This window comes from Pituophis catenifer, unplaced genomic scaffold, assembly GCF_029215685.1.
Source record: "Pituophis catenifer annectens isolate HBS135680 unplaced genomic scaffold, rPitCat1.0.hap2 SCAF_4, whole genome shotgun sequence".
In the NCBI taxonomy this organism is placed as follows: Eukaryota; Metazoa; Chordata; class Lepidosauria; order Squamata; family Colubridae; genus Pituophis; species Pituophis catenifer.
The window spans coordinates 65,885,692-65,898,625 of record NW_027256884.1 but is presented as its reverse complement, the minus strand read 5'-3'; the positions used below and the strand labels follow the sequence as shown (position 1 = coordinate 65,898,625).

General features: G+C 35.5%; 1 protein-coding gene across 1 annotated transcript in view; it reads left to right on the top strand.

Annotated features, from left to right (window-relative positions):
• CFAP47 (cilia and flagella associated protein 47) overlaps positions 1-12,934 on the top strand; it is a 525,834-nt gene that overhangs the window by 88,389 nt on the left and 424,511 nt on the right. Inside the window, 2 exon segments of the mRNA XM_070944210.1 lie at positions 3,206-3,365; positions 10,595-10,790. Coding sequence (XP_070800311.1) covers positions 3,206-3,365; positions 10,595-10,790 — 356 coding nt within the window.

The window sequence follows — 12,934 nt, the reverse complement described above, 5'->3', positions numbered from 1 at the left end:
TTAAAATGTTATTTTATCAAACTTTTTATCAAAGTTTTCAATTTCAATTTATAGGTTAAAGAACAATTTTTCCCCAGAGGGCTTTATCTTTAAGTTGTACATTGTTTGCATTTTTAATATAGTCCTATAAAGAATTCACAAATAGTGAATATAGACATAAATAGTTCCTTTCAAAGATGGGAGTTAGATATACTGTAACAAAGTAACCACAGAGAATTAATATTGCTCACAATAAAGAAGGATGAAAAAAAAGAGAGCATTTTCTTCCTTTCATATATGAGCCACGGTGGTGCAGTGGTTAGAGTGCAGTACTGCTGGCTACTTCTGTTGCCTGCCGGCTGCCTTCTAACTGCCTGCAATTTGGCAGTTCAAATCTCACCAGACTCAATGTTGACTCAGTCTTCCATCCTTCCGAGGTGGGTAAAATGAGGACCCAAATTGTTGGGGGCAATATGCTGACTCTGTAAACCACTTAGAGAGGGCTGTAAAGCACTGTAAAGCGGTATATAAATCCAAATGCTATTGCTATTTATTATGTTTTATCAATAGGAATAAAACACAAACAGAAAAACAAAACAGAAAAAACCTGCATCCAACAGTCACAACAATAACAAAAGAAAAAAAAATGTGTACATAAAAGAAAAAAAGTGATCCAAACACCCAACATTAAACATATAAAAAAATCTACCCTGGCTGGATGCTGAAAAGAAAAAAACCTGATAAATTCTCCTCTCCTTACATAATGGGTCTGTAAATAGTTATAAATTTTCTCATCCTTATTTAACAAGAGAAATATATTACCGTGTTTCCCAAAAATATGACCTATTCAAAAAGTAGCCCGATTTTTTGGGGGTAAGCCTAATATACGCTCTACCCCAAAAGTAAGCCCTAGTGAAGGGGTGGGCCAGCACAGGAGGCAGCCCTTCCCTTTCCTGGTCAGCTAATGGCAGCTGGGCCCCTTAATCGTGACCCACGGATCAGCTGAGCTGATTGGGAGCTGCCTCTCGTTCTATCTCTCTGGGTGCCTGGAAGTGGTTTTTGCACACTCTTGCCAGCCCCAGTCCTGCTGTGGGACCAGGCAATTTCGCAGCCGAGGGCTCCTTGTCAAGTCCCAATCTGGGGCTCGCCAAACCTGGAGTGGGGTGGTCGTGGTGGCATGGAGCTGCAACCATCGGAGCTGGCAAGTCCAATGGCAAGCGAGGCTGTGGTGGCGGGACACGTCAGGACAGCGCCGGCCAACTGCTCATCAGCAGGCCGCTCTCCTGACCGGGTCTGGCTGTAAACAGCACTGGCAGGCAATGAGGTGCGCGGCCAGCATGAAGAACAGGGAGGCGACAGCGGCAATGGGTCATCCAGTCGCAGCGGCATGGCCGGGCCGACAGCATAGTGTAGAATCCTGGGAAGCATAGCTGGAAGAGTGTGCACGGCCGCAAGGGCGAACAGCTGACAAGCGGCTGTGTTGCCCTGTCACTGGAAGTCCCATCGCCGCCATCGCCTCCCTGTTCTTCACGCCGGCCACGTAACTCGTTGCCTGCCGGTGCTGCTCATGGCCAGACCCAGCCAGAAGAGTGGCCTGCTTACGAGTGGCTGACCGGCGCTGTCCTGACATGTCCTGCTGCAGCTTCCCTCATTGTTCGACTCACCAGTTCCAATGGTTGCAGCTCTCTGCCCCCACCACAGCACCCTCAGGTATGGCGAGTCCCAGATCGGGACTCGACAAGGGGCCCTTGACTGTGAGGTTGCTTGGTGCTGCAGCAGGGCTGAGGCTGTCAAGAGTGTGCAAGAAACACCTCCATGCGCCCAGAGAGATAGAACGAGAAGCAGCTCCTGATAAGCTCAGCTGATCCGCTGTCCGCAGTTAAGGGGCCCAGCAGCCATGAGGTGACCACTCTCGCCGCCTCCTGCACCTCCAAAAAAATAAGACCTCCCCAAAAATAAGGCCATGCGCTTGTTTTGGGGGGTCAAAAGAAAATAAGATCCGGTCTTATTTTCAGGGAAACATGGTATATAAACAAATATTTCCGATGAGGAGGTTGCTATCTAATTTTTTAATTTTATTTTTTAGTATATATATTAGATGTTTTGTCTATTAAAAAAAGAAAATTTTCGTCAAACATTAAAAAATTAAGACCAGAGCTTTGTTTTAAATTAAGAAAATACAAAATCCGTATAATGAAAATCCTATGTAAATGAAAATCTAAACTGGTCACTTTCACTACCCACAAAATCTTCATCAATTTCCATACAGAGAAGCCAAAAATAATTCAGAACAGCAGAGTGAAACAGTGAAAAAACATTAAAGAATTTATGTTAAAATCCAGCAAGGGGTTAGAATAAATCAGCCTTCAACCAGTCAATTAACTTATAAGAAATATCAGGATAAAAAAGAAAATTCAAACTGTAAAGTTAAAACTCAGGTGTGCTAAAAAAAAAAGCTGGGAGGAAAAATGGAGACCTGGTGTCCACTGGTCCTACTGGGAATTGCAATCCTCAAGATTCCTCTTCCTGGAATTTGAGGATTGTCTTGGGGCGTTCTTAGCTGCCCATTTAGATCTAGGAGCCAGCTGTCAACCCATTGTGGTGGCAAAATCAGCTGTTCATCAGCAGGAGAAACAGATTGCCCCTCCGCTCAACATGCCATCTTAGGGGGAATCCAACAGTGGTCATTTTTAATAGAATGAAACCATTCAATTCTTACATCTGCCATAGAGATACGGAAGGCCTTCTCTTTGGGAATTATTGCTTCAAAAGTGACCTGATCAGTCCTCCTTCAGTAAAGTTGAAGTATCTTTTGCATCTGAAATGCGTCTGAAATATCGTTTGTTTGGATTTCTAAAACCTTGATTCTGGGCATAACAATTTTTTCTGTTTATTACATGTACATCAAATGATTAATCTGTTCATACAGCTGGACTGATTGATCCAGTACATTTAATTAGGTTTCATTCAAAATTCATGCAGAAAAGATCTTTTGCATTTTTCACTTTTACATCACTCATTTTAATTAGCAATCTGAACACCAACTACAATTTTGTACAATGTTATAACTGGTATTTTTCAATAACATACATAAAATTTGGAGAAAATATACCTGAAATTCGGAGGACACACATGAATCTTTTGATGATATGACTTTTTGGTGTTATTAATTATTCATAAAGTAGCCCATCTTACATCATGTGGCTTACCTCATCTCTTTCTGCAGAAACTGTATTTGAAAAACATCTCAAAGAAACAGCTTACTTGGCGATTTGATCTTGATGCTGCAGGCAAAGCCGTAGATGATGGTATCTTCAAATTTAGTTTACATACTGGAATTCTCTATCCGGGGCAAAATACAGCTGTTACCATATGCTTCTGCCCATGTAAGAATTTGTTTTTGTGTCAACTCTGTATATGTTTAAAACAATTTTTTATATTGAAGATTCTACATTTGAAATGCTTTATATATACTTTCTTATTTTTATACATTTAACAAGTTAATTATTTCATTTAAAATAAACATACACACACACACACACACACACATACACAAACACATACACACAATAGTATACTATATAGAAACACAAATTATATACAGTATTCCTTGTACATTTACTTCATTCACTAGGCTTGAATGAGCAATAGAATATCTTCTTCTTCAAGATATATTTTCCATAGGTTCTATTGTTAGTTTAATGATTTGAAAGAAGAGATGCTTTTGTTTGAAAAGTTTCAAAGAAATTAATCAATTTTCCTCCTCTTCATTTAGTTGGACTGAAAATTACCATTGTAGGGATGGTATGCTCAAATCATCTCAAGCAACATGCAAACTGCACAATTACATAGTATACATTATAGGTTAGCCTTTTAACTTTTCAATTAGTAAATGATTATAGTTCTTTCTAAAGATGAAGACTATCAGACTTTTCCTATAATTATTCTGCCTAGCCATAGAAATCAGTGGTGAAATCCAATTTTTTTTTACTACCGGTTCTATGGACGTCGCTTGGTGGGCATGGTATGGCTTGGTGGGCATGGCAAGGGAAGGATACTGCAAAGTCTCCATTCCCACCCCACTCCAGGGAAAGGATACTGCAAAATCTCCATTCCCTCTCCACTCCTGGGGGAAGGATATTGCAAAATCTCCATTCCCACCCCACTCTGGGGCCAGCCAGATGTTGTATTTGCCAGTTCTCCGAACTACTCAAAATTTCCGCTACCAGTTCTCCAGAACCTGTCAGAACATATTGGATTTCATCCTGATAGAAATGTGCACTGTCTTCCTCTGGAAAAATATCTACAGCAGCTTTCACTTTTGAATATTTATGTGCTGCAGCAATGATTTTAAGACAGTGGAGACCATTGCACTTAATGGCTTATAACTGAAAATATTACTGACAGTGCAGTACTCTTTGTACTTTAGTTCTCTGTTGTTGTTTTTAATGAAAATCTTTATATCATTCTAAAATATCTTGATTGGTCTAATCATTTTAGCACTAGAAATTTATAATGTATTTTACCTTCTCTGAAGATGTGTTATAAATCTTCATCCACCAAGATTAATTTAACGAGCTATTAAAATACATATTGTAATACAGATACTTTAAAAAGTCTATACTTTAGAACTGACACTGTATCTGCAAAATAAGTAATGAAACTTAAGTATAGTCAATATACATAGAGATGCTACTGCTGCAAACTTTTCTAGACAGTAATGGGACTTTTTACAGATGTCAGATGGGAATGAAGGTTTTAATGCATATATATATATATATATAATGATTCCTGGAAGTATCACATATTACTTACTGTATATTCATACAGTGATTAGTATAATTAAGCAAGATGAAATTTTACAGAACTTATATTAAGGAAGCCAAACAGTTTGGAAATTGAACCTATAAAGATATAACTACTGAAATAACTACTGACATCTAAATATTTCACTTTTAACTGCTTCAGCAATAAATTAAAGTATTTACTTTTCCTACTTTTCCTTTAATATTTTTGTTTCATAAGTAGAAATTATTTTCTTAATCTGGGATATTGTTTTTCTTCAAGACTGAAAGGCATTCACACAACTGAGTTCCTAGGTTTGTTATTAGAGTGATTACTCTTTTTGTGAATTGTTAAAGTTATACTAAATTGCTTGCCCTTCCACTCCACAGAGAAATTTAATTTTCATTTCCTTATGCACTGAATAAAATAGCAGGTGATTTTGACAATTTTATTAGGAAAATTGTGGGCTTGTTAGTATATTTTTCTTTTTTTATCATTTAGCAATTTTATATAGGGTTGCCAGGTCTGCTTCCAAAAAATAGCGGACAAGTGGGGGGGGGGGAAGTTATGTAGTAAAAAAATAAAAACAATTTTTACAATTAAGTTATATATTTTCTTACAAACATTTTAACACGTATTAAAATAATCACTTCAAAACTTTACTTAAAATTCAAAACATCAAATATATTATAATAATATGTAAAATATTAAATTACATTTTATTTTGCTGTCGTGTGTATTTTTTATTTGACTGCGCAGCTTTGATCAATTCTTTGTGTTTAAGGAATAATTCTTTAATTTCAGTACAACGTAGAGAAATATTAAAAAATATACAAAGTTCACTTCGAACTGATGGTACAAGCAGTCGGTTACGTTCGTCAGTCCACAAATTTCCCATGATGCTGAAAATTTGTTCAACGTTTGCATTTGATACCAGAATTGATGCACAATACTGGAACAGTTTCAGTAAACTCGGAGCTGGCTCTTTCATGAAAAAGTACGTCCACTTATCAAGGGATGAATCGCCCTGCAGATGAACATAAACTTCTTCTAAGGCAGAAATTTCATCGAAGAGAGTGTTGGGTGGAAGTTCTTCTTGCCATGGTGATAATAACCAGATGTACGTCATTTCTTCTAAAGTTGGAGGATTATTGCGATCAATTAGATTGAAACAATTTAGCGTCTCATATACTGAATCGGTGAAATTATACCACTTTTCTAGGTACGCAATGGCTCTTTGATACACGTTGATGGCTTCTTTCTTGAACTTTTGCACGGCATTCTCAAGCAAATGTTTTTTACCTAAGGCAAATAAAACTTTCATTCCAAAAAACTGCTCATCGTATTTTTTTTTGCAAAGAATCATGCAGCTTACACATGATAATGTGAAGATCACATGCAAGAATTTTCTTGCTTTCCAGCTTCAGTAGGGTGTCTTGCATTATTGACATGAAGAAGTGCGTGAAATATAAATACAATTCTGAAATTGTTGGTTCATCGTCCTTTGCGAGTTCATTTTCCTGATCTGAAATAAGGTTCCAGATAACCTTATGGCACTCATCAGATCCAAGAGAAATAAAATACGATTTTAGAGGTATCCAGTTTAAAAGAAGTCTTTCGACCGCTTTAAACAAACTTAACCAACGTGTTGGAACATGGCGCAAAACTTCATGGAATTTTGACTCGCAAAACTCAAAAAATGATTTCAACTCTTCTTGTTTCTTCGCAGAATTCAAAAATTTGACAAACACCTTCAACACTACATTTTCGATATCAAAAGATATCGAAAAAATGCTTTAATGCATTTTTTGCGCTGTTGTGTAAAATGTGATTATTGCAATGAGCATTCGATCTTTGTCTCATTCTAACTTATGAAAAAAAAGACAAAATGCGATTCTCCTATCCTTATTCTCTTAGACGGTACAGTTTTAGATTACGTACCATTTCATCATAAAGCTTTTGAATAAAAAAAATGTCTACTATTTTGTGAAAAAAAATAGTGAACATAATGTGAAAAAAGTGGACTGTCCGCTCAAATAGTGGACACCTGGCAACCCTAATTTTATAATTTAATAACAAGATATTAACACTTTCCATAAAAACATATAATCCATTCAAAAGACTTCAATTTAAATGATAGAATTCATGTGATGAGATTTATTTTCAGAAAAAAATTATTCCACGTTAGGTTACTTAAATTTGGCAGTGGAAAACATCAAAAAACAAGGTAGAGAGAATGATTCGTAAAACTGTTTGTTTTCAGACACTGTCCTAAATTATGTCCTAAGAATGGCTGATTATCCAATGTGATTGGTTGAATTATTATTTCCAAGTAAGAGGCAAATGCTTGTTCTTTGGAATGAGTTTACTAAACAAATGAACAAGGACATCTAACAAGAATTTGATGATGGAGTTCAAACAGGAGATTCACAACATTTTTTCTTTAAGTCAACAATGTGCTTGGCTAATATGAGAGCTTGGGATGGGAACAAGAAATAAAAGCATTTCTATTTGTGGTGCCTTGAGAAGCAGAGGTGAACATAAATGGACATGACAAGGCAATAATTACTTTCAGTACTTGTGGCATGTTTTTGTTTTTGCTTGAAAACAATTTGGCATATATTTGCAGCATAGAAGTTTGTAATGGTGCTTGAAGAAAAAAAATAGGCTTGCAGCAATGAGAGACCATATTTCAGCTTTTCAAAAAGATTTATTACACAAAACAACAACAAAAATTACCCAAAGGAGTTGACAGAATAAATTTCTACAAGGAGAAGAAAACAGGAAAGAAAGAAACCCCAGTGAATAAGAATGTTGACTAGAAAGAAGGGAATGAAAGATAGGACTGTTCAAGCATTCAAAAGAGCTGCGTTATAAACCATTTAAAGTTGCTTCAACATGGGGAGGCTCACTAACTTTTCCTATGCATGTATGCACAGCAACTTTAATTTTTATGATACTAGAAATGTTATTTGTACACAAGCAAGGGGTTGTAGTACTTGGTGAATCTTTAGAATGTGATAGAACAGTGGCCAAGACTGAGCACTTCTTCCTTATTCAATGCAGAGACAAATGATAGTACTAAGAACACATCACCTTGGCCCTAGAAAGAAGCTGAAGAACTTGGACCTGTTCTTTCCTCCCTGAAACATTAAAGCAACTGCCTCCTTTTTGAAAGATTATGTGTCTGCATTGAAATTCTGATGCTCAGAAGTCCAAGTATTTTGAGTACATGGAGGCTGATAAATTAGCTTTCAGGAATAGAAATAGTATGACAACAGTTATCCAGGGTTTATTAATTGTTTTGTAATTAGATCCAGGTTGTTTATGGAAATAATCAGCAATACAATGTGAAACAGTATTTGGTAACCAGCATACATTTTGTTCAATAATACAAAATAATATTATCAAATTTTAACAAGAGTAGCAACTTAGAAAATATCTTGACAGAATTTTAAAGTAGTATTTTGATTGCTCTTTTGTTTTAATTAATTGAAGGTCCTGGTGTTGACCTTTAATTATTCTAGTCTGTTCGAATCTCAAATCATTAAAAGTCTGTCCTCATATCTAAAATCATCTATTGATGCTCTTCAGATCATGTAAATTGAAACAGATTATGATTTGAGTGTGGTTGTAAATGTGCCCACCTCAACCCTTATGGAACTGCTGCTGGAGATGACCATCTGCTATAGTCTATTGTTCTTTAGGAAGCATAAACTTCTTTAATCTCTCAGGCTTTCTATTATTCTAATTTTTAATCTATCTCTTCTTCTTCCTCCTCCTGATTAAACTTGAAAAATAAATGTGGAATCTTTTATGAGTTGGAATAAATACTTTCTCCCAAGTAAAAAAACCACAGTTGGTCAGCTAGTAACCCTGGCACTTATAAAGGCTTCTACATGTCCCATTCTCAATTACACAGCTCTGAATGATATGAATTAAAAATTCTGGAGAATACTTAACTGAAATATCAGTTGCATGCTGTCAATGCCACCTGGCTGTATTTAATACAGTATTCTAATAAAGTCTTCATGAGATTAATTTTGTGTCATCAAATAAAGTTAAATTCAACATTTTACAGGTACCATCTTCTCCTGCTGAATTTCATCAAAGCCAGTAATATCAAGTTTGGCTGCTATGTAACAATAGCCTGCTAGATAGAAGAGGTTTTATAAAGTGATATTTAATCTGAACATTTTCCCTGCTTACTCTTAAGATTTTCTATTACTTTATGCTGGAAAGGTCAGAATGAAATGGCCAGGGATAAAAAGGAAAATGACATCAAAAGTATAAATGGGTCAGATTTGCAGAGGTGCTTGCCCCAGGATCTGAATTGTATGTATCAAGATGAATGCAAATGATTAAATGAAGCATTCAAAGAAAACTAAAATATTTTTTCTTCTTTTTAAATACCCTGCCAGATAATACATAATAATATTAGTAACTTGTAATTTATAGATGAACAAAACATGAACTTCTGTGATACTTTTCTGTCAAAAATGGAGGGATTTTTAGATTTATCGTAAGTAATTATGAGCAATTATGTTCAAATTGTCAGTTATAAGTGATTCTAAATATGCATTACACATTAATATATGTATAAGAAATGTGCAAACATACACAATACTGGTGATAATATATCTCATATATTTGTATACTATTATACTATCATCAATATCTTACAAGAAAATAAGGTATATGCTCACATATATCACATTTTAAATTGGCCAAATTTCAACTGGCTGCACAAAAATAAAATATCATGTGAATTATAAAATCAATTTAATAATGGTACTTTGGAATCTTCATAAAAATGAGTGATAATGTAATTTTAAAAAATGTATAAACATTGATCTGGGAATGGAGTTTCAATTCTGTTTTTTATCCTCAGTTAATCTGTTTAGGATAATGGGTTCTATACTATCAGTGTCCTTTCTGGTTAAAATACTAGTATTTTTTCATTCTGTTAGAGAGAGCCATATCATGGAAAAGCATTTTGGATATATTAAGGGAACATTACTGGCAAAATGTCACTACATTATCAGATTGGTAGAGCTCCAGCAACATTAGATGAGTTTGCAATCTAAAATTAACTGTATAGATGTTTCATTACTGGCTTAATAATCTGATTTAGAAGAAGAAAGACAAAGAAATTTTAAAACAAAAATACTATTTAGGTGTTACTGACCAAATAAGATGTAGTTGCTTCTAATTTAGGTTTTTCTTGTGGAAATCATTGCATTTTTAAAAAAATTTGATTTATATGCTGCCCTTCTCCGGAGACTCAGGGCGGCTTACAATGCGTTAAGCAATAGCCTTCATACTTTTGTATATTTATACAAAGTCAACTTATTGCCCCCACAAACTGGGTCCTCAATTTACCTACCTTAGAAAGGATGGAAGTCTGAGTCAACCTTGAGCCTGGTGAGATTTGAACTTACAGTAATTGCAGACAGCTGGTGTTAATCACAATGCTATTAGTCTGCTGAGCCACCAGGCCCAGCAGATCCCATAATTAGAGAAACTTCTTTGTGACGTACAAAAGTGCTATTGTTATAACAAAAGCTGTGTTTGTTGTGAAATATAGGAGGTAACCTGGAAGACCAAGATTCAGCTTGGGTATTGGATTTAATACTTTGATGGATTTTATTATTAACACTTTCATAGTAATTCATACATAACCTTTAAAAATACTTTTTGTAGAAAGAAGTTAATATTGATCAGAAATCCCAGTCCTATATTAAGTTCTCATGTTTTCATTTGGTAATAGTATTTTATAGCATCAATTTGGTCTATTCCATAAAGACATGTACACATTTTTTTTCTTTAGATTGGCCTGGAATATATATTGCTCAGCTGCCTGTATTTTTGAATGAGGAGCTACTTGTTTACAGAACAATCACTTTATCTGGAATTGTGAAATCAAATAAAATTAACTTTGAACCTCAGCTTTTGATATTGACTCCTGTTCCTCTCAATGTTAAAACAGGAGCAGATGTCTGTATAATTCCCCAGGATTATGTAAGGTAATTTACAATTCAAATTTTGGCTTCATTAGGTGCGATAATTTATTATTATTATTATTATTATTATTATTATTATTATTATTATTATTATTATTATTATTATTATTATTATTATTATTTAGACTTCTATACCGCTTCATAGTGCTTTACAGCCCTCTCTAAGCAGTTTACAAAGTTAGCATATTGCATATTAGCATATTGCATTAGCATTAGCATATTGCCCCCAACAATCTGGGTCCTCATTTTACTCATCTCAGAAGGATGGAAGGCTGAGTCAACCTTGAGCCAGTGAGATTTGATCTGCTGACCTGCTGAACTAGCAGTCAGCTGAAGTAGCTGCAGTACTGCACTCTAACCACTGCGCCACCTCGGCTCCTATTGTGTCTATATAATTTCAAATGGTGAGTTTATGCAATTGATAACAAAAACAATAATTGTAGCAAGTAATGAATTTCAACTAATTTAAACCTTTTCTCATTAACTTACAAAAATATATGTGGATATTTCAAATTATGCCAATTAGTTGACATTTGAAATTATTTCATATAAATATGCAAACATATGGGATGCCATATATTGTAATTTTTAAAATTATTGGTTGGGTCAGGTATTCATTGTTACTTTTAGCACTAATCATTATTAGATGATCTTCATTATAGTCACCATCAAGTAAATTAAACAACTGATTTCATAAAAAAATAATAAAAATGCAGGGAGCCATGATATAGAAGAGAAAACATAAACCTTATATTGGTTGTGCATGTTATTTCTATTGTCAATCAAATTCATCATCTTGTTCTTTTCTTTTTTAGTTTGTTATCTACAGTATTTTACATTTTTTAGTTTGTTTGTTACATTGCAAGCTGCTTGAAGTCATTCTGGAGTTAGGTGGCACCAAGTCTAATAAATAAATGCGAAGAACATTAAAATGCCTTAAATCTAAAACATGTTTAAGACATTAACAGGAATGCATATGACCTTAATATAGTACAGTAGAATATCAGTTTGGTATTGTAGTTAGGGGATCAAGCTAGAAACCAGGAGACTGAAGTTTTAGTCCTACCTTAATCTGTAGAGATTCTCAGTCATCCAGGTCATGGTTGTCCCAAAGGTGGTTTTTCAAGAGGCAACTGGACTTTGTTTTTTTTTTTTTTTGAAGATGTTTTGCTTTCGTCCAAGAAGCTTCTTCATCTGAGGACACAGATAAACCTCCAAATGCTTCAACGACCCTCTAAAAGGATGCAGATTACCAGCTGTCTGCAAGGAATATAAATCCTTCCATTCCCCACTATCCTGTCAGGGCTGAAGAAGCTTCTTGGATGAGAAGCGAAACGTCTTCAAAAGAAAAAACAAGAAAGTCCAGTTGCCTCCTGAAAACCATGGACAACCATGACCTGGATGAGTTATAATTTCTACAAACTTTTAGCTGTACAATTTGGAATGAAAATCCTTGAATGGTGTGGGAGTAGAGGAGGTGGGTGTGGCCAGGGCCAGTGGCGATACAGCAAATTCTGGGGGCTCCTGGAAAATGCTGATATCTCAGCTGCTTTAAGGAATCCTCAGGATCATAGCTGTTCTGGAGGAACAGTGAAGAACGAAGGCACAGGCAGGCATGAACAGAGAAGCCGCAAATTCTCTGTAATGTCTGCATCAGCCCTCGACCTAGCAGCGTGGGAAGGCAGCCATTAGGAGCTGCCAAAAGCCAAGTGGTCAAGAAGATAAAGGAAAAAGAAGAAGGTGATTATCTGGGTAAGACGGTGGTCTTGTAAACAAGATTCATCTATATATTTAACTCCTGAACTTTTAAAATTATTTACTCGAGAAAATTGGCAAAGAGAGAGGGGAGAGAGTGGAAAAAGGCTACCTCCCCTCTTCCGGAACAGCAGCGAAGAAGCAGAAGCCATTAATAAAAGCTAATTAACAAAAGCTGAAAAAACAATTTAATAAACTGAAAGCAGATTGGGAAAAGAGGCATTTTTGTCTAAAGAACTGTAATTTGCAAATTAGAGTTTGGAGTTTTGAAGCTGGGGGTTTATATTTTCTTTAAGAGTATTTGGGGTTGCAGAGGAAATTAAAGAGATAAATTGGACAAAGGAAAAGACGAGAAGGGAGTAACCTTGGGATGTTTTGGAAACTGGCAAGAG